Genomic DNA, 21,855 nt, shown 5'->3' with positions numbered 1-21,855 from the left:
TTATTTATTAGAGTAATGTCATCTCTTCATCTTCTCCCTGGGAGGTCATTTCTGGACTGTTTCTGACTGCATTGTAGGACCGAAGAGCAGAGAGGAGGACATGCTGCTAGTGGTAGTAGGTGAGGCTATAATTGGCTTTGTTCGATTATACTCGCCTGATTAAACACGTTTTGGTGCAAAAATGGCATTTCAGTGGTTTTCAGAAATGTTACCCATGCGGTGATTTGGAGCACAGTCCTGTCTGCTTTTAATTCAGTGTCCCATGAGAGACTAAAGATCTGTAATAAATCTGTACAATCCTGCGAGTTCCTCGCATCATTATCTGCTGTTACAACTTCAACAGATTGCTGCTGTGAATATGTGCACGTCTGGGGTGTTATATGGAGTATGTTTGGACCAAAAAACATCGGCTGTTATCACATAAAAAAAAAGTAAAATGTCACATCAGGATACAAACTTATCCCTGGTTTTCTGGCAGAACTCTGTCCTCTTCAACTGCATTTAAACATACTTGTTTTGTTTGAATTACACAACATCTGTGAGGAATCCCACCAAAACCTGATAAAGAACCTTTTTCCAATGGGTTTCAATGTGCTTAACACTCAAAGCTAGTTTACTTTCTATGGTGAAGCTTCTGTGAATTACTTCAGGTATTTGCTCTTTATGTTGTGCTTTATTAAATTGTGCACAAAGTTCAGCAACAACCAGCCAAAGTGTTTTAGAGGAGAGCAGAAACTCGTTCCTAGAAACTTTCTAAATATCTAAATACTCGTTAGCTCGGATAAGGTTAAAACTGACCATTTAAGATCTAATCTAATCTTAGATTTTTATAAAATTATCAGACCAGTTGATAACAGGTGTGAATGGATGGGATTACGGTACACATTTGCATGTCTTTGTCATGGGTCGAGGAAGTAGTTTCAGTTCTAATGAGTAAAGAAGAAGGTTTAAACTATAAACTGATTTTCTTGATTTTCCCACTTTCCTCATTTGTTTAGAAATAGACAACTGTCTATTTAAATGAGAGTTGTCATTTAAATTTCCAGACAACTCTCAGGTTTTAGAAGGCCGTTTCAAACAAATCATTAGGTTGCAATGGGGTAAAAGCCCCCCCCTCCTCAAATCCATATTCCACCTGCAAAGGTGTTTCCTCCCTCACATTTCTGATGATTTTCAGGTACTGGCTGGAGAAAGCAAACTCGTGCTGCAGTAAACCAACTTAACCTTAAGCTACTGCTCTTATTCAGTCTATGTGGATATAAAAAGGAGTAAGACCAGGAAAGCAGTAGAGTAGAGAACCAACACAGTCGGTTTTGACACAACTAAGGGATAGATAGTAGTTTCTTGCATTCTTGTTAATTCCCATTGTCCATATAAGAAACCCAACACTTTCCTTTGAGCAAGCTCTTGGTAACGATGTCAATCACTGACAGCCTTGTGTTTGTGTGCATTACCGGCATCTCATTTCCCAGAGATGTGACAGGGCAGAACTCCTATGGAGCATTCTCAGCTCAAATGCTGTCCTGTGGCGCCCTCTGTTGGCTTGGCAGTGTAACAGCAGCAGCTCACATCCTGGCTGTTTGCCACTGTGGAGGATTCTTTCAATCAAGCTAAAACTAGATATACATGTACATATATGCAAGACCAAATAAGCATGATGGGATTTCAAATGTAGTGATTTATTTCATGCTAAAGCTTAAATATCGATCAATATAAACCCAGAGAAAATAAACAGTTATAAATATAGCAAATCAGTCAACAGTGAAAGAAAATCTGCAGATATTCAAGCATAAAAAGGAGGGACTCAAGTAATAAAAGAGATATGAAATTCGATTTCTGAAACAGCAGAGCGATTCTGTACAGATGTTTTATCTTAGCACTTAAAAGACACAGGACAAAACATCTGGAAAGACAACAGCAAAACATTTGATTTTTACCATGTTCTCAAGTAGAGGACAGATCAGAGTGACATGGTTGATACATTCATAGCAACGAGTCTGCTAATCATCCACAGAAGGATCACCAAAAGTTCAGACCTCTGACCCAAGCAACAAAATGGATAAAAGATGATAAACAGAGTAGCACAGAGACTGGTGTTTAGAAGTGTCCTCTGAGCTCCATGCAATCCCTGCACGGCAGATACTGAATGAACTGAACTTTCATGACTACAGGAAATCTACACCCAAGCACAGTTCGAGCAGGCTTTGTAAACGACAGGTGTTGGGGGATGATTGCATATCTAGAAATTGTCACGATCGTAAGATACAGTGTTCGATGCTCTCCACAAAGAGCTTTTAAGTACAATTCACCAAAAAAAAAACAAAAAAAACCATGATTGTTTCCAGTGTCTATTAATCTCCACCTGGGCCCTATTAAGGTACAAAGTGAGACGGTTTAAACTTCATTCTCAAACATGAAAGAGACCAACAAGAACGTACCTTCAGACCAACTCCATCAACTTGAATCTCGTCGAGTTTGGGTAACAATAAAGAGGCCCATCTTGGACCTAAAAAAGTGCTGAACACACCCGCTCCTCTGACATTCTGTACCACATCCACGACACACTTTGGTTTTCCTCAGGTTCATTCGGCACACGCCACAGGCACGCATCACACAGACAGTAGAAAAATGGACTCGTTCAGTAGTAAGCACGTGACATCTGGAGATCCAGAGCTTGTTAGCTGAGAGAAATCGGCTCGTGATTCTGAAACCGACATCAGAGTTTTGAAATCGACCGCCATCGAGCTGATATTTCAGCTTTCAACTTGCATTTTGTAGCATTTTGTAACCGGTTCTGGAAGTCGCACTGCAGTGCTCAGTAAACACATACGTTACCCCTTCAGTCTTTCGCGGTTGGTGTTGCAGATAGCGCATCAAAAATCATTGAAGTAAAACAAAACAGCTCGCTAAATTCATTTAAATCGCTGCTCATCTGCTGCGTTTTTCGCCCTCCAGCATTTAGCGGCTAAACGGCTCAAAATCAAAGCAGCCGCGCGGCACAGCAGCAGGGTGGCTGCTTGCAGTGTAAACATAATGTTGGAGCAACACCAAGTGTTCCAGATGCCCAGCGATACAAGAAGGATGCCAGCTCTGGCACGATGGAGGGAAGAGGACCGTCTTCCAGAAGCAGGCCCCTTTCCCTCCATGCTGCCCAACGCACCGGGGGCATAACTCACTGGCCGCCAACACACACCCGCTCAGAAACGAGGGCGAGGTCGATGAAAGACGACCAACCAAGCAGAGGAGACATGTGCCACGAGATGAGACTTTCCTTATTGGGTTTTTAGATTTTTAGAATCCCTTATCAAGGGCCAACGATCGCACTCCAAACAAAAACACAAAAAGTCGATGTTTTTTTTAAAAAAAAAAATTAAAAAAAGTATCAACACTTGGATCAAAATGATTCTGCACTGTTAAACCGTTCTTTTCAGTTCTTTTCAGTTCTTTCACCCACGTTTTGAGCTTTCAGGGTTCGGCCACACCAGACAACAGCACAGTTTTGGTAGCTTCTGAAAGTTTGACAGTGATTAAGAAAGTTTCTTTCTACCTTTTTCGGGATGAATCACTTCATGTCATGGGGGGAAAAACAAATAATAAAAAAATCCAATTTTCCTGAGCCAGAGGAGGAGATTTTAAATTCATTCACAATTATATATGACAAAAACGCTGTAATTAGGCCCATTTTTCCAGAAAAACAAAACCTCACATTTCTCTCTCCTCTTGAATAAACTTTATATCAACAATCTAAGAAATATAGTCACTAATTACTTTTCTTGGGCTGGAATTACTTCCGACTGTTGAGCTGCCTGCTAAAACACAAGCAGGAGCAGCTTCTGGTGGGGGTTTGCACTTGTGGAGAAGTTCCTCTGTCAGAGGAAGTTAAATAAAATCACGTGGTCCAACAAAGTTAATGAGCTATAAGAGCTTCCTCCACTTCACAAAAGTAGAGCTTGACATGAAAGACTTGCGCTTATCTATTTCGCCTCAAGAGTAAATCAATTTTTTACGCCAATTCCACTGATGTTGCAGCTAAATTTAACAATTTTATGTCGTGGCGTGACCGAGACTTTCGAAGGAGGAAATGCTAATCGAGCTTCTGACTCAGTGGATTCATCAAGTGGTGTCAAAGCTAGATGCTGAGGGACATGTAAAGCACATGCACCCCCTCTGCAAACTGCTGAAACACAGCTCTTTGGTACATTCCATCGACCCCAAGAAACGCAAGTGACATGAAATGCAGTTAGACGCTTTAAAATGGAATAAAATACACCAAATAAGGTTGTGTGTACCTGAGAAAGATTTAAAAAAAAGTTAAAAGTCCCCATTAACTGAGGTGTGAGTGTTTGAAATGAAAGGGGAAAATAAAAGGGGGATAAAAAGTAGTTAAAAATGACTCTTTGTTCAAAGACTCGGCAGTTCTCCTCACAACATTACAATCAGTTACATCAGCCGCACCTTATTTTTCCCCCATTTGTAATTCAGCCGTCGCCCACGCTGAGCTGAAATAAGGAGGGCAGAAACGCAGCAATCAAGAAGCTTTTCTGCTGCTGTGTTTAGACGGGTTAGTAATGTGTGAAAACCCTAAGGCTAACATCTACCCACCAGTCACCCCCCCCCCCATCTCCACAGGACTTATTTTACATGACTAAAACCCACCCTTAACTTTGTAGCACCAGCTGATGAAGTCTCCTTAAGGCCACCCTGTTAGAAAAGGGCCGTCTCCGTGGCAACAGCTGGATGACACCATGTCTTAGATGACATCTGGCAAACTGGACGTCAATTCTCAGGAGAAAAAGTGTGTTTTTTGGTTTTAAGAGTCAGTCGAGCAGCAGGACTTCATTGCATTGTTCAGCCTCCGAAGTGGGAGTGGAGTTTCAGACACCTGCCTGGCTGTTAGTTTCCCTACCCTCTGATGTGATGTCATTCTTAGAGTGTGCTTGTGAGCTAAACCCACTGACTTCCACACGTCTGCTCCTGCGACAACAATCAGTAAAACTTGTCATCGATGCGGAAGTGTGGCCTGCTCACATCGTCGGGGTTCAGAAAGACCGATATGGATTTCCCGGGGTTCTCCGTGACCAGTTGCTGCAGTCGCTGTGCCAGCTTGTCCTCTGATGGGGAGATGATGCCATTGGCCGGGTGATGACCGGGGGAGCCGTGGCCATTAGTGCCAGCTGTTAGCTCCTTCTTTAGCTGGCCGGCCTGCTGGGCTTGATCGAGGGCTGCTCGGAGGTGCTCGCTGGGATCCGAGCGCACGTGAGCCAGCTTCCTGGCAACGAGCAGAGCCTGGCTGTCGGTCAGGTGCTCCAACATGTTGCACTGGGGCAGGAAGTAGTTTGGGCAGTTTTTACCCAAGATGCAATGAGCCAGGTCATCCAGGAGACCCAGGAGGAGGCGGCCTGGGGTGTCTGTGTCGGCACAGGACAGGTAGGCGGCGGGAAGTCGGTCACAGGCCCAGAAGAGAAGCGTACGCAGGTGGTAGAGGCTGAGGCCTGTACGAGGACGGGCCAGGATACGAGACAGCACCGCTTTGGCTGCTTGAAAAGCCTGGGCCATGGGGAAGGGGATGCATTTCTTCAGCTGGACCTGGTACCAGGTCAAACACAGGACCAATGAGTTATGATATACATAGATAAAAACACACATATACATGTATTCAAGAGGCAGAAAGAGACACAAATACAAAGGACAGGGACAGATCAAAAGAAACGGGGCTGAATTAAAAGAAAAACCCTCACCTCACTGCGTGAGAAGGCCAGCCTCCACTCCCTGTCAGGCCGACCACCCAGCGGGGAGCAGCACGGCAGCAAATAGAAGCCAGATATGGCTTCCTCCTCTGTGATTTTACCATCCCAGAAGTGGTTGGCGGTCAGCCAGCCTTGAGCAACAGCAGGCCAGCCCCGAAATGACACCACAGGCAGCAGGTCGTACAGAACCCGGCTAGAACCTGCCTGCAGGGGTGAGAAGGTAGACAACAATTAGAATATCACTTACTCAGTCCTGAAACTCGGACAGGGTTGTTAGTGATTTCTTGAAAAATGATTTAAAAAGTCCTCTGCGATATTGATTTCACTTCACTAATGTCCTTTTAAATGAGCAATTTTGGAATACATCTCATGAGTTAAACAGCCTGCTGTTCTGCATTGACTGACTAAATTAGTCCAGCTTTCTTCAATTTTCCATTATAGGGAAAGAAGCACCTAATCTGTACCTGAAGGATGATGGTAGTCAGAGGTCCATTTCTCTCCAGCCGGTCAGGAGTCGGGATGCCTCTTTGCGGGCTGCGCCTCAGCTCCTCCACAGCCTCGCTCACAACCCCCCAGAACCAGTCTGTGACCAGCGAGGGCGAGAAGTAGCATCCATCCAAAGACTGAGGAGAGCCCAGGGAGGGAATAGAGCCTTTACCTGAACAGGGGAGGGATGGAGGATGAGTCATGAGTCATTTGGTGTTGTGCAGTCACAGAGATCATCCATCCAAAATGTCAAAATGTGAAAACATTTGCAAAGGCGCCATCTTCCCAGCATCTCTTACATATCAGACGGAGGGAGATGGGCTCAAGTACACAGAAAAAGTGGTGTTTAAAAGCAATGATACTAATGAGGAGCCCTGAAGGAAACTCAAGTGCCTGCAGTCTATCCCAGAGAGGCTGTCATTCAAAGAAGAACACTTAGTTTCACAAACTCTCTAAAACGTGCAGTTTGCGACATGCTGGTGTGACACGCCGGCCTGCCTGAATCCCTTCATCAGAGCACGACAATTACAGCGCTTAAACGTCGCGGTGCAGCCAGAAAATCGCAGGCGACGGCTACTTCTGAACTGCTGAAAATGAAAGAGTCACTTCAACAGACGTCATTACCGTCGCTCATCTCAAAAGCTACACGCACGCCAGTGGTGTGCTAAATTGATTTAGTGGCGTAACCTTGCAAAAAAAAAAAAAATGGCATCACAACATCGTGCATCCATCTAATTATCTCTTTCCGCCATGCTCTGCTGCAGTACATTCATCTTTGCTTATTCCACTCTTCTCTGTCCTTACTAATCCCCGCATTTTTTCTATTTCACATTGATCTATCCATCCTTGGCTTCCCTAACTACATCTTGTGTCTTCGTTTTCTCTTCATAACCATTCCTCCTTGCCTCTTCCTTCTCTGTCCTTGCAGTGATTATCCTCATTTTTCTACTCACCCATATCCCCCTCCCCTTCCTCGTCCTCATCCTCCTCAGCTGGAAGTCCGTTCTCCTCCTGGCAGCAGATGCCCCAGCGGGACAGGATGTTAGAGTCGCAGAGGCGGAGGCTGAGCCACGAGTGACAGGGTGGGGAGTGCCTCATGTCCAGAGTGACTGGCTGGTTGCGGTCATGAAGCTTCAAGGCGGGCACCAGCAGGGTGAAATCCAGGTCAAAGTCGGCCCCTTTGGCGTACTCCCCCAGGTCCTCGGGGTTGAGGTCCAATACGCCCTCTCGGGCGCCGCCTGAAAGCAGCAGGTACTCATTGGCCACCGGGAGGCGCTGGTCCACCTTCTGAACTAAGCCTGGCAAAGGTGGTGGTGAGAGAGAGAGAGAGAGAGAAATTCATTTTTTTGAGTCATTTGCAGGTCTGGAAGTGTGTTTCCACCAGCAGAACTGATCTGATAAGCAATGAGAATCACAGATACACGTGTCCGTAAAAAGGCATTTCACATTCAGATGCATTCAGAGACACTGGGAAAATAAAAACACTGGCACCAGAAAACAGCAGGTCAGCAAGTCAATGAGGATGGAAACTTTCCAGCTTAATTTGTTTTGAGACGCCCTGCAGAAATTTACGAGTCTGATCTGCAGAAATATTGATAAAGGAGAGCGGGAAATTTGCACCGCCACCCCTCCACAAACACACACACAGTGACCACTGCACCGGCCACTAATGATCACTTCAGGGGCAACACGTGTGGTCAGCCAAGGCCACAATTCAATTTCCACACATGCTGCACAGCCACTGAGGCTACATGATGATTGGCAGAGGGAGCGCTCCTTTTTGCAGATTCAGAGGAACCGAGCAGAATCTAATTATTTCCATCTTGCAGACAATTTGGAAACCGCCTTTGTAGTTTGGCTGGTTCGAGGTCCAGTACGGAGGCGTTAACCACATTCAGCGGCAACGCTGCGGCCAACCAAGGGAATCTTCCCACCTGGCCCTTCTCTTCTAAAAAGAAGGGGTCCATTCTTTGTCTACTCAGGGATATCAGCAGAGATATGGGAAATGGCAAGAATGAGCAAAAGGCTTGGCTGATATATATGGCTCGTTCTAAAATAATGAAAACTTTTCTTATGTTAATGTGATTGAAAAATGCTTAACTGATGCCTGTAGATCCTTTATTCTGATATCTGGAAACATGGCAATGTGTCTAAAAGGAAGCCGCTGACCACATCTTTATATCCTTGTTATATTTTAGGCCTCACATGCCACCCAACTCCCCAGAGTGTGAAAAAGCATTCCTCCTTCTCCAACCTGAACAGTTTATGAGGGAAAAACTCAAACCTCCAAATCCCTTTATGACTACTCTGCCATGTTGTATACTTTACAGGCTCGGGGCCCGTGGGACCCCGCAGAGCTGGATTCAAGTAAATTATGTTTTGCCAATTTAAAAGTCCGACTGAGAGAAGCTTGATCCCACAGCAGAGACCGTGTGCTGGTCCACACCTAGCTGCACATGCTTCCAGTAAGAGGTAAAGCGTGGACATTTCAAAAATCCTCCACAGGGGAGAGTGTGCGACAGCCGCAGCCTCCGTGTTTATCCCTCCAAGGGCCGTAAGTGGCTCCAGAAAGCTGAAACAAGGGCATTAGACCAAGCCAGTAGGGCATGGCTGGGGGCACAAAGCAGCGAACATGATCCCTCTCATCCTGTTACAAGGCCACAAAACCGCGGTGGAGGCGTGCCATTTGATATTTTCCCGCAGAGGCGTGTGTGCAGCTCGGTTTGAGTTGGATGTGAAAAACTGGGAGTGAGTGACAGGCAGAAGCCACATAACTCAATAGTTTCAAGGCGTCCCCAACTTGAAACTCCTGAGTCCTACGTGTTGCATTTGGTCGTTTTCTTTCTGTGGATTCCCAATGAGTATCATGTACAGAGTCTGTGCCAAGTAAATAAGAAACTACATCCAACTCACAGGCTATACTCTCATGCAGCAGCTGTCCCACCCACCGTTTGCCATTTAACACCAAAAAAGGAGTTTTATGTAAAAACTAGAGAGAAATCGTCCAGAGAATGAAAGCGACCTCGTGACTGAGGTTTGAGTTAAAGTCGGATGTGCTGTAAGGGATCTTTAAAGGGCTCATTTAAATGCCATCACACAGAGGATGTTCGATGACAGGAAGCAAAGGAAGACTCGTCGAAAAACTGATAATCTATTCCAAGCTTTGTTCGGGGGAAGCAAAGCAGCTCACGCTTTCTGGGGCCTCTCGGGTCAACCGTAGGCGTTTGGGTTAAAACTGACATTATCGAGAGTAGCTTCCCTCAATTTAAGCACTGCCAGTTCTAACTGAGTGGATAACTTGCCAACTATGAGAATTCCTTGTATGCTGTAAATAACAATGAGCAAATCTTTCAGTTCCAAATCAAGTCTGTACCTCATTAAATCAAAGATCAGAAAGAGTGGGACTAGTTGGTGTGGTCCCTGCCCCCCCAAAGCCCATGATGGCAATGATTCAAAAACTTTTTAAGGCCAAGAGCCCCTACAATGGTTGTTGAAATGGGGAAAAAAAAGAAAAGCAAATAAATAAATGAAATTAAATGAAAACATATTGATTAACTGGCTTGAAAGCAACCCTGGAAGTGTCAGTCAGAAAAGAAAGAAGCCACAGTGGAGCTGTTCATCCTTTAGGACAACAATAACCCAACAGACATCCAAGGCATCCCCTTGAATTGACGGTGGATAACCAATTATCTTTCAGTCAGTAAACCTGTTCACAGAGTGATCAGATTCCAACAGTAGAGTAAGCTTCTAATTAGCAGAGTTTGTTAGGTAGCAGGAATCAAACTGCCTCTCATCCTATGATGTGCAGACAACATGCACCTGAATGCATCCACAGCACTGAAAAACAAAACCTTTGCACAGATGCAGCTCAGTCTCTGCTCTCGACAGCTCAAGGACGACCGAGCTGCAGCAGCTCTCAACTTTCTGCTAAAGCCGCCCTTAATTAGAAAGTGGCGAGAGACTAAAACCATTTCTCTGTGCAAAGCTGTGAGCTTATTCATTTCTTCTCTGAAGCTGGAAATCTGTTATTTTTCCGTTTGTTACTTTTTCTTTTTTTCCAAAATAAAGATTTGTGCATAAAGTATGAAGTCTACGGCCTCCAAGTCCATTCTCTGACAGCGCGTCACGGCGCCACATCAGTTTTACACACAGTTAATGGCAAAATGCTGATATGTGGGCTGAATGACAGCAGAGGTTAAGTTTAAAACAATTTTCTCTCGTTCAATTATCTCAGCCGCACAGAAAAGGAATAAAACCATGGTGGAGGAAATTCTAAGCGGCAAGGCTATTTATTTATTTATCTAATACCATCAGCTGCTCAGAGGACCTGTTGGATTCCTCCGAGCAGCCGATGGAACGTCAGATTGACCGTCTGTTAATGCCACAGCTGCAGTTCACTCTTGAGCCGCATTGAAAGTGATCCGGATATGTTACTGGGTCCCATCTAGTCCGAGTTCAGCCCAAAAAGGAAACGCTACAGAAAAGCCCCCAAAGAGGGTAATTCGCACATGACGTGACGCTTCAGGATTAATGGAAAGCAGTGAAAGGAGCTTAAGTCGCGGTTTCATTCGGCTTTTTAATCTTAAAAAGTCAGAAGGCAAATGTTGCTTTAGACTTCCAGATCCTTGCTCCCTTTAGTAATGCCAGTAGATCAAAATTCATGTCATGAACCCTTCTAGTTTTTAAGAAGCAGCGGTTTGTGTAACAGCATCAATACACAAGCAATAGTGAGTATCAAAATGAAGCTGAGTCACATAAAAACATTAAAAATATATCACAGACCGGAATAAAAGACAACAACTCACCTGGCTTCAGTAGTAGCATAAAAGGCATTATGCATATACCTCAGGTAGAGTATGACTAACTGATTATCATCAGTTAAATCTGTTAAAAGCTGCCTGGATCAAAGCTAAGAAGAGAGGGGCCAAAGACGGTGTCAAAGGGACCGTTCAGCCCACAAAGAATGTACAGCCGATGCTCCTCCGATTTGCTTCGGTTCATCTGCCACTGATAAATTGGGTCAAATTGGCGAGGAGGAGGGAAAGAATGATGATAAAAGAAATCAGAGGCATCCTTTTAGTTTTAGAGAGAGGCCAGAGGGGGAAAAAAAAAAAAAGTATCAATTTGCGAGTCCTTCTTAGTCTCGACAATTACTGCAACAAGTCTGAGGTTTTTCCGAAGAATGCCAGTTTATTTTCTAATCCCAACTCAAATAGATAGTAGCGTGCTTCTTAACTGGGAATCTGCCAGCGAGTGAGCAGACACACACACACACACACCTGAAAATATAGCTGGACTGGAGATGGTCTCGGCTGGTTTTACAGCCAGGGATTAAACTTAATCCTATCACGAATGTCTTTGAACGTACATTTTCATTACAGGGAAGCTTTTTTTTTTCCTAAAGAGCCATTTCTGGATAAGACGGAATGTCTGTGAAACGACTATTTGAAGGCTACAGGTTTCTCCATCAGTATGTGTGTGTGTGGCAACAGGAAAACCAACCTACCTGAAGACCAGGTAGGAAACCCAGCATTTCCATGAAATACTTTGGTTTTTTTCTCACCTTTTTTCTCACCAACTGAAATGTTTCAAGCAGACTCCATTTTTAACTGCGTTATCGGTGAAAGGGCGGGTAGCACAGCAGGTAAAATACCTTTGGACATCACCATTTCACACTGCACAGAGCTGTGAACCGACTCTTTAGGGGGTAAGAAATCTTTTAGAGGCGTTTTAGAGGCGTTTTTAGAGCATTTTAGAGGCGATGAGGCTCAGGGGTAGAGAGAGGGTTGATCTTCGACGTTTTAATTCAATAACTGATGGAAGCTTTTATTCCGTTAGGTTAAGTATGAGCGCCATAAACTTACTTCTGCACTGCGCTTTGCTTTAAGAAATGCGAATTTAACTGCTTAAAACACGGACAGTTTAACCGTGAAATATTTTTCTTTTTTTTTGGCGATATCACCAAATCAACTGACAGCAGTTTAGCCTGCAGTGAATTGGACAGCTTTACAGTTCTGTGCAGTTCTTACCAGCGTTATATTGGAAAGTTTATTACAAACGGGGGCGCGTGCTCTCCTTCGAGTTAAATCTCTCGTAAAAGTCGCACAATTTCAGTCAAGACTGACATGTCTGCGTATTTTAAACGTCTGATGCTATGAGACTCAGATACTGTAAGAATGTCTTCAGAACGAACCTTCAGCACTTAATCAAACTGCAGAGAAATCTCCCTGAGCTGTTGGAAAGATGTCCACAGTCATGAAAGCCACAGCAGAGTGAGAATATTCTGCACGCCTCCAACGTTGACAGTTATAAGATATGAGGGGAGTCCACTGCTGTCCCGAGGCCTGTATGAACTGAAGCCCAACAGATTAACCCGTCAGCTGATTTTCATTTTACAGCTACGGTAAAAGTCAATACTTGGGTAGATGTGTCCAACGATGTTCCATTTTTACTCTATTTTCACGTCGGTGAAAAAAAAAGATCATTCCCAAAAGAAGGATCAAGTGATTATTCCACATTTAGTTTGTGCCCGAGCTGTTTTTGTCTTTGCGTGCCCTCTGACCGCCGCGTTCCCTGATAAGTTTGGCCAATAAAGATTGAAAGGAGGCCGACGGTCATTCTCTGACATTCTCCCATGTGACTGCTGTCACTTAAGACAAGAACACTGCAGGAAAGCAGCGGGACGTTCCATTAAAATCATCTTAAAAAGGCGGTTTCATCCAAAAAGAAGAGATTCACTCTGCAATTCATGATAGTCTCAACAGGCTGTTATCAGTGCTCTCAATCAGTGCTTCTCTCAGCCTTACCGCACAGAGGATTAATCTAAGACTACATCGCCGCCAAGAGGTGAGCAATCCCACCGCTTTGCTGTTTATGAATTCATGTCATGACAGGAGATTAGCTAAAAAAAAAAAAAGAAAAGCAGACAGTTTAGATGATAAAGGAATGAAAAAGTTCCCATTTAATCTAATGGGGGAGTGTGTATTTTGGGGTGTCTGTGTTTGAGCAAATGTGCTTAATGTAACAAAGAGGGCTGGAGCGTCTGAACCACCTGCAGAGAGGGAAGCTGTCTGTGCCTCCCGGCTCCTTTTCGCAGCTTTAATGTCAGCAAAACCATGTCCCATTAAATGACAGCCAATTATTACTGGAAAAAATGTCAAAAAATACAAGCGTATCGCTGCAGATTGACTTTTAAATCTAAGGGCAGAGAGGCAGCCTAGTTGCTTGATAGACGACCTAAAGCTCCTCCTGACTTTTAATACTTCGATCAAAGGTAGAGTCGGGCATGCAAATCCAATGAACCCGATGTCAGATTCAGCACATATCTCCCATCCACAGTCCTGTGCGTCCGCTGTCAAAACATTCTGCCGTTTGTGCACAGTCCAAGAGGCTCAGATGAATCCACGTAACTGCTGTAGCCACACGGCAGCAGGGCCTGTTGAGGCTGGTGCACAGAAGCAGGTTTTGCGAGTACAACATCCCCGCAAACACGAGTTTTACCTCGGAGGATAAATTCAGGTTGTTTGTCCTGGTGGAGGACGACGAGAAGGTCAGCGCCAGCTGTGACTGGTGAATGCAAGCGGGACCAGGCAGGAAGGAAGTTACCGAACACGGCAAAACCGCTGCTGTAGTTCTCATTCCACATGTTGGGAAGGTGGGAGTAAGCAACACCTTAAAATGGCGTGGAGTTGTCAGAACAATCGAGGTTCATTCTGAGGTCTGTAACATTATTACACAGGCAACAGCTCGCTGTTCGTTTATCATGTCTCGGAGTTTCTCGGAATGACCTCAGATCTGCAGCTCAAGCTCTTGTGAACTACAAATCTCTGAGCTGCTACAGCTGGACCAGACAACATTCAGCTCGTCGTAACCTGCTGCAGCTTAAGCCAATATTTGCGAAGAATACAGACGGAACCGGTTTTCCGTACTCATCCTTTATACACATTGAAGGAAAATCAAGATAATACCCATCAGAGGTCCAGAGTTTTGGATGTGGTGACATTCGGGCACACGCCTGCAAAAACAAACAAAAAAAAGACTGCCCTGGGTGTGGCCTTCTGTTTAAAGTAAAAGGAACCAAACACAGGCACAAAGTCGGCCTGAATCGTGTTTACACAGATTCCTAAGTTATATTTTCTGTTCAAACACACTCCTTCTTTCATTCTGTGCCACAGTGGATGAGCAGGTATGGACTCGATGAGTTCAGTGAGTCGGCTCGCACACGCTTCCTCATAAAGAGATCAGAGACCTGACGTTTGTCTCAGAGGGTTAGTCATTCTGTCCATTCCAGTTCTGTTACAGGGATGTTCCTATCTGAATGGAGATGTTCACTTTCCAAGAATTAGAATAACTTGAAATTGAAGAGGAGCTCCCAAATGTTCACAGACACATCATGAAAACCGTTTTATCTGTAAAGTGCAGGTGGCCCGTGTGTGAGCCGTGGTGCACACACTTACTGCACCTCAGGCCGTGCACCTAAGAAGTATCGTGCATCTGACAGCTACAACCCACATTACGACAACCTTTGCCTCAGGAATACCCGCTGGGATGTTGACGGAACAAAAAAATCACAATGTCAGCCCAAATTATGCAAAGGAGTGTGGTGGCAGAGAATGGCGTGCGATGCCCAAACGCATCTAACTCAACATGACAAATACATCAAGACAAATTAAATAAGGTATCGTGAAGACCCCTAACGACCGATGTGAAATCTGTAGCCATGTCCAGTCTCCTTTTTTTTCAGCGCTCAAATCACAGACAGCTGGTGGCTGATTTGCCATAGAGGTTGTAAAATAGTGTCAATGAAATAGTGTTTCCTGTCCTTTTCACTGATGCGCCAGCTTTCCAAGCACAAAGACTACAATAGACATCATTTGTGGCAGACAAGATGTTGCTCATCTGTGCTGACTGGCACTTGTGTCTCCGAGCTGATGAAACGTGAACCGACACAAAGGCAAACTAATCAGATATCATATTCTGCGTCTGCGGGGCTGTGATTCTCGCCTTGCTGCCAAACGAAGACAGGCCCTCAAATCCAAAACAGCATTAACGGAGAATTAGTCGGCCAGAACAGCTGCGTCGGCCCGGCGGTCCAATCATGCAGGAGAGACAACGGCCAGACCCGAGCCGTCGATGCACCACACTGATGAGGCGAGAAGCCACCACCACCGGGAACCAACGAGCGACTGCGAATCAGCCGCACCAAAGCCCACCAGCATTAACAAGCATGAGACCAGCCGGACGGGTCTCGCCAAAAGAAGCTGCTTCCTCAAAGGGATGAACACGGCTGCAAGTCTTACGCTCAGAAACAAACCAGGACGACTGCTTTTGACTCCCGAAATAAAATGCTTATCTTATTGTGTTTGAGGAAGGAGGAATGCAGCTATCAGTGCATGTGCGGTGGGGGGGGAATAATCGCTTCTCTCGGATTGATTTGAAAGAAAGAAAGAAAGAAAGAAAGAAAGAAAGAAAGAAAGAAAGAAAGAAAGAAAGAAAGAAAGAAAGAAAGAAAGAAAGAAAGAAAGAAAGAAAGAAAGAAAGAAAGAAAGAAAGAAAGAAAGAAAGAAAGAAAGAAAGAAAGAAAGAAAGAAAGAAAGAAAGAAAGAAAGAAAGAAAGAAAGAAAGAAAGAAAGAAAGAAAGAAAGAAAGAAAGAAAGAAAGAAAGAAAGAAAGAAAGAAAGAAAGAAAGAAAGAAAGAAAGAAAGAAAGAAAGAAAGAAAGAAAGAAAGAAAGAAAGAAAGAAAGAAAGAAAGAAAGAAAGAAAGAAAGAAAGAAAGAAAGAAAGAAAGAAAGAAAGAAAGAAAGAAAGAAAGAAAGAAAGAAAGAAAGAAAGAAAGAAAGAAAGAAAGAAAGAAAGAAAGAAAGAAAGAAAGAAAGAAAGAAAGAAAGAAAGAAAGAAAGAAAGAAAGAAAAGAAAGAAAGAAAGAAAGAAAGAAAGAAAGAAAGAAAGAAAGAAAGAAAGAAAGAAAGAAAGAAAGAAAGAAAGAAAAGAAAGAAAGAAAGAAAGAAAGAAAGAAAGAAAGAAAGAAAGAAAGAAAGAAAGAAAGAAAGAAAGAAAGAAAGAAAGAAAGAAAGAAAGAAAGAAAGAAAGAAAGAAAGAAAGAAAGAAAGAAAGAAAGAAAGAAAGAAAGAAAGAAAGAAAGAAAGAAAGAAAGAAAGAAAGAAAGAAAGAAAGAAAGAAAGAAAGAAAGAAAGAAAGAAAGAAAGAAAGAAAGAAAGAAAGAAAGAAAGAAAGAAAGAAAGAAAGAAAGAAAGAAAGAAAGAAAGAAAGAAAGAAAGAAAGAAAGAAAGAAAGAAGAAAGAAAGAAAGAAAGAAAGAAAGAAAGAAAGAAAGAAAGAAAGAAAGAAAGAAAGAAAGAAGTTTTTTTTGTTTACCTTTTTTTAAAATGACAATTTACAATAAAATGTAAAAGGGGGGGACAAAAATGCCTGTAGATAAGTGCGGGTTGTAGGTTTTCAGCAGATTTCAGTGGTTAAGCTAAAGTTTGACTTGTGCAGCAGGCTAAAGTGAGATAAACTAAAAAAAAAAAAGATATCAGGAAATGCGTTTCAACAAAAGCACTCCTATCTGTCAAACTGTCAGTGTGGGTAAAAATATCATTTCTCTGCTGATAAAAACGTCAAACTCTGGACCCTGGCAGAAGAACACAAGATCAAAAGTTCTCAATCTCAGCGACAACGGAGGGCGGACGATCTCTGAACTCGACTCTCTCGGGCTTGCCAACAAACTTTAACGTGGAAAAGCTGGGCGGAGAGGAGAGCTTCTGCTCCACCCGCAGTGTGGATCTATTTCTGCCCTCATCCAACATGGCTTCAAACGATTTATACAGCAGCCCCCCCCCCCCGCCGCGAGTGCCTGTGGGCAAAAGCACCACTGTTTACTCAAAAGCAGGGTAAAAAACAATCTCTTCTTGAATCTGTCAGACGGTGGAGAAAATCAGTGGGTGTCCGTGTGCGTGGGTTTAGTCTCTTTTCTTTTTCTCCTTCCCTGACAGTGGATGGATCCAAGTGGGGATCCAAACTTTATAAAAGCCTGGTAAAAACAGAGGCAAAGGCACTCGCGTTCAGCATTCACACACACGCACACTAAAACCTATACAGCAGCCTCCAACAGCAGGCCTACGTGCTGGAACAAGACCTCTGTGTAAAGAAGACGATATTTGCTTCCACTGCTGCCTTTAATCCTCCACCAGACCTTGAGCTCCTAATGTGGCAACCGTCTCACGCTTATTTATCTTTATATATTCGTAGAATCTGACACAAACTTTTTTCCCCCTCTGTTCAAAGTGTCAAAGTTCTTCTTTTTTTTTTTCTCTCTCTCTCCTTTCATTTCACACAGCTGGAGCTGTCACAGCAGGGCAGCGAGATGCAGGCTATGAAAATACCAGCAAACCGTTAATGATTATGCAGGCTCGAAAGCCCCAAAAAGATATCGCCAGATTCTCAAGAAAAAGTCGGCGGAGGAAAGAGGAAAGACGAAGAGGACCGAAAAAATTAAAGCCGAACAAAAGCAATAGCAGAAAGAAAAACAAGGCGATGTCTTCCTGTACATGGTGACGTGACAAATGAGAGGAACGGGCTCGGAATCTGTTTGGATTTGTGTGATCTCTCCCTGGGTGAAGGGATGGCGCTAAAAGCCAAAGGGGGCGAAAAAAAAGAAGGAAAAACCTTGAAACTTAGCAGAGTTGTCTGTCAAGCAATACGCTACTTCTCAAACTCCATGGGAGCAGCAAAACCGGGAGCTAAAGCATCCCAGATATAGAGACAAAGGGACGGAACAAACACAGGCCCCTCGGCAGACTGATTAAATGTTAAAGGCCAGTTTTAAAATACATATGTAAGCAGAGAAGTCAAGCAAGGCAGACCTTACAAGCCTATATTCCACGATAAACACAGTGAAGTGAGGATAACAAGGACAATGGAGGCCGACTGGGAGGGGAAGAGTGCCACCTATTGGACAAACAAACACTATGCAATTAGAAAAAACATCACGTGAAAGGGAGAGGAGGACTATACATAATGAAGATATGAGTCATGTACTGGATGTGCTTCAATTCCAACATTTCATTTGGAAACCAATTTGCATCTGAAATGTGAACACTGTCAATCCCAGCTGCCGTCATTTCTAAGCCTCGCGTGATAATGTGTCTATTAGAGGATTAAATTTAACACACTGCAGCGCAGACTGGGTCCACTGTGCGAAATGCTTTCTGCCACAGGTGCTGGCTGAGAGGAGCAGCGAGGGAACCGCGCCCCATTTCAACTCCACCTGGACTGAAGTTTCTCCAGTCTCACGGGAGGGCAAACACGCTGCACTGTAGATTAAAACGTCTCGCTTCAGTTTTCCCCCGTCGTACCCATTTGCCAAAACACTGTCAAATGCGTTATTTCGATGATCCTGCCCGATCCACATCTCACAACCTGCAGGGCGAGAAGAATCCAGCGCCGGATCCAGGGCATCCAGGGATCCCAGGCCCACGCCCTGAGTCAGTTCTAACGTTTCAGTGTTAGAACTGCATTTATAAGAACTCGCATCTGGAGAGATTTCTTACCAAACCTGAGAAAGTCTTCAAATATTAAAGGGAAGCCAGTGTTTTTAATATCAGCGTCTATGCGTCACACTGTATGCTAGATGTAGGTCAGTTCCCTCAGAGGTCCACAAATAACATTTAATGGCAACAGGACTAAGTGTGACGGAGCTTTTAGGTCTCCAACAGCTGTTAAAAGCTGGAGCCATCTACAGCCACATAGCTCCTGAGATCCTTAGCCGTGATTCTCTGTGTCGGGACACGAGGTTTGCCGAGTTCTGTTTTTATTATTTCTATGTTTTTAATCACTCACTGCTCTGTATTCCTCTGCCATATCAGCCAAAACTGTAATGCTAGCATAAGTCAGAGCCACTAAAAGTATACAAGTAATCCTTCTTTGGTGTTTTACACCAGTGTTGGCACTTTTACTTCTTTTATATGTCGAGATTCCTTTTGGAATCGAGAAATGTCCAACAATTTACCGCCCACACAACAACTTTCCGCAATCACCATCCAATCTTCTTCACATCACCAGCAACAGCAGACACTGTCCGCGAAGGCTTTTACGCCGGAAATATCAAAACGCACGATCTGTCGCATTAACAGCAATGACAGTTTCATACCTAGCATGTTGAAGATAAAATCCTTGGCTGTGTGGACTTCTAAGGCTGTCTGGTCTCCAAACTCGCCCTGCTCCAGCAGCACCAGCTCAGACACCTGTGCCGACAGCTGCTCCAGGGTGGCCCCTGAGCGGAAGTCCACCTCGGACAGCTTTTTGGTGGGGGCTGGGGAGCGAGGAGTCACTGCGTTCATTATGGACTCCATCTCTGCAACCCTGTGGATTCAGAGCAAAGAGAAATCATATCAGGTTGCTTCTAACAACACAACAGCCAAATTGGAACTGCTTAAGGCGGCGGAGACATGACATCACAGCAATTATGAGAACTATTGGTTTTGAATGTTTCTACAAAGCACCTTGAAACACAGTACAAGAGCACGTTTAATGTGTTTCAAGTTCTTAATAATTAAGCAAGGAACCTTCTTTTCTTTTAACAAACAAACTTTCCATAAGCTTTGTGTGGATCATGCGACTTTGAAGCACATGACACCAGCAAACAAATGTTAAATTCCAACAGCAGAAAACAACAAGATGCACCGATGCTTTAGCCCACAGGGGCAAAGTGGATTAGTTTCTCAGCCACAGCTTTCAGTCTTCACCCAAAATAACCCAACGAACCAAGAAGGCGACTTCATAAAACTTAGTTTGGTACATTTTATGACCTAGCGTGTTCTCGGGTCCTGTCCTGTGCACGAGCACGTGAAATAGGGGTTGAGTTGATGGGAGTTAACGGATTAAATGTACCGAGAGCTAAACTGGTCGTAACATTTCGCCTAGCAGGATTAGACTCTTACAGGTTATGCGTTGAGTAGAGGGGTATTGCGTTTGTTTGTTTGTTTTGGGGGTGGTAACCGCTGAGTAAAACTGCATGCCATCCAAATAACAAGTCGAAAAGTTGCAAGTAAACAAAGTTAGGTGGGGTGGAATGACAACTTGGCCTCTGCCCCCACCAAACTAGGTCAATTAGCGAGCAAGCTCCCCTGCTTCAGGCTACAGAGCTAATAGCCGAAGAAATTAGCCTTCCTGCTGTCGAACAGTTGACCCTGGCTAATTAAATAAAAAAATATAATAAAAAGCCAAGGCTGTATCTAACACAATAACATGAAGTCTATATAATCTTGTAAGCACATCATTCGACTTGCACTAATGAGGTCGGTAAGGTGCCTCGCCCAATTTCTTTTATTAGCCAACTAGCTTTTATCAAATTAGCATTGTAGCTAACATGTCAAGTGGGGACAGGACAAGTGCGGCGCTCTCCATCCACACGTACAAACAAACGCACATTCACACGAAAATCTGCAACCATACACACACACACACACACAGATGCACGCACCCACATGCACTCAGCCTGGGCGTCGTTAGCTAACGACGCACGGATCATAGTGAAACGACAAGCTATCTGGCTAAAGCTGGACACACACCCTTAACACAGCGATGCAAAGGACTTTCTTCGCTATCTTCTGCCTTCACTGATTTCGTGATCCCCGAGCTCCAATCCGCATTCTTCAGCTGTCATTTCCAACAGGTCCCAGGCACCACCGCCTTCCCCCTGGCAACACCTTCCCAGAAATCATGGTCCTACTCAAAGGGATCCAGGGATTAGCAGTATGTGTGGCACGTAAACGTCACATTACAAAACTACACACGGGTTTGTGAGGTCAGGTGTATGATTAAAAGTGCGTTCCTGTCCTCGCCAGGAAGATAAAGACAGGGCTAAGGTTTAAACGGAGAAGAATAGGGCGGCTTCAGGACTGCACAACCAGTGATAAGATGCGTGGGGGTGTCCGCGGTCCTACAGAGCGGAGTTATCCTAACACTCAGGGCATTCTGCTGGTTGAAATGGATACTCATTCTAACTCCAGATACCTGTGCTTTGAGCAAGCTTTTGCGTCTATTTTTGCTCCACCTAATATGATAATACGTACAAATAATCAAGGTATTAGATCGGGAGCTGTGACTACTGTATAATAATGATGTGTAATTAATCAATTACTGAGGAAATTCAAGATTAAAACATAATCATAGGATTTTTTTTCTTCTAATGTATTTGGACTTTTTTTTTACATGCCCATTCTTAATATGTATTTATAACATTCTCCACCAGCCTCTTCAAAAACTTTAAAATCAAATCTATTCTCAAGAGTTATTGATTTTTTTTTTATTTCTTTTTTCTTGTTCCATCCTTCTCAACCTTTAAAAAGAAATTGCAGGATCAGTCTCCATTGTGGGTGTCATTGACTGTGCTGTGGTCTGCTGGGGGAGCAGCATCAGTACCTCATCTGGATACTCTTAGACTTCAAGGCATTTCCAAACCAGCTGAGAGAGATCTCACCAGTGAGTCCTGTGAGATCTCACAGGTGCGTCACCTGTCCCCTTTGGGAGGTGTCTGAAAGATATCCTGACCAGATGCCCTGACACCCTTTGGCTAAAGCAAATTTCAGCTGCTTGTGTTTTCCCAATCTTTCGGCCTTTA

General features: G+C 44.0%; 1 protein-coding gene across 1 annotated transcript; it reads right to left on the bottom strand.

The window, feature by feature from the left end:
• Positions 1-3,546: 3,546 nt before the first annotated feature.
• Positions 3,547-21,195, bottom strand: tmem102 (transmembrane protein 102). The gene is made up of 6 exons (XM_072375996.1): positions 20,804-21,195; positions 19,384-19,595; positions 7,187-7,531; positions 6,212-6,405; positions 5,739-5,951; positions 3,547-5,586 (listed from the first exon to the last, which is right to left on the bottom strand). The coding sequence occupies exons 2-6, from the start codon at positions 19,583-19,585 to the stop codon at positions 4,987-4,989; spliced, it is 1,554 nt and encodes a 517-aa protein (XP_072232097.1). The 5' UTR covers positions 19,586-19,595; positions 20,804-21,195; the 3' UTR covers positions 3,547-4,986.
• Positions 21,196-21,855: the final 660 nt, after the last annotated feature.

The sequence above is a fragment of the Leuresthes tenuis genome, unplaced genomic scaffold (genome assembly GCF_036924035.1).
Source record: "Leuresthes tenuis unplaced genomic scaffold, fLeuTen1.0.hap1 SCAF_22, whole genome shotgun sequence".
In the NCBI taxonomy this organism is placed as follows: domain Eukaryota; kingdom Metazoa; phylum Chordata; class Actinopteri; order Atheriniformes; family Atherinopsidae; genus Leuresthes; species Leuresthes tenuis.
The sequence above is the reverse complement of the archived record's forward strand: the minus strand, read 5'-3'. Positions and strand labels throughout refer to the sequence as shown.

Bases quoted from the DNA above. Each gene is read 5' to 3' on its own strand.
- tmem102 (XM_072375996.1), bottom strand. From the start codon at position 19,585: ATGGAGTCCATAATGAACGCAGTGACTCCTCGCTCCCCAGCCCCCACC. The intron at 7,532-19,383 runs GTATGAAACTGT...CACCTTTGCCAG, and splicing joins TTTTATCTTCAACATGCTAG to GCTTAGTTCAGAAGGTGGAC. The intron at 5,952-6,211 runs GTACAGATTAGG...TCACCCCTGCAG, and splicing joins TGACTACCATCATCCTTCAG to GCAGGTTCTAGCCGGGTTCT.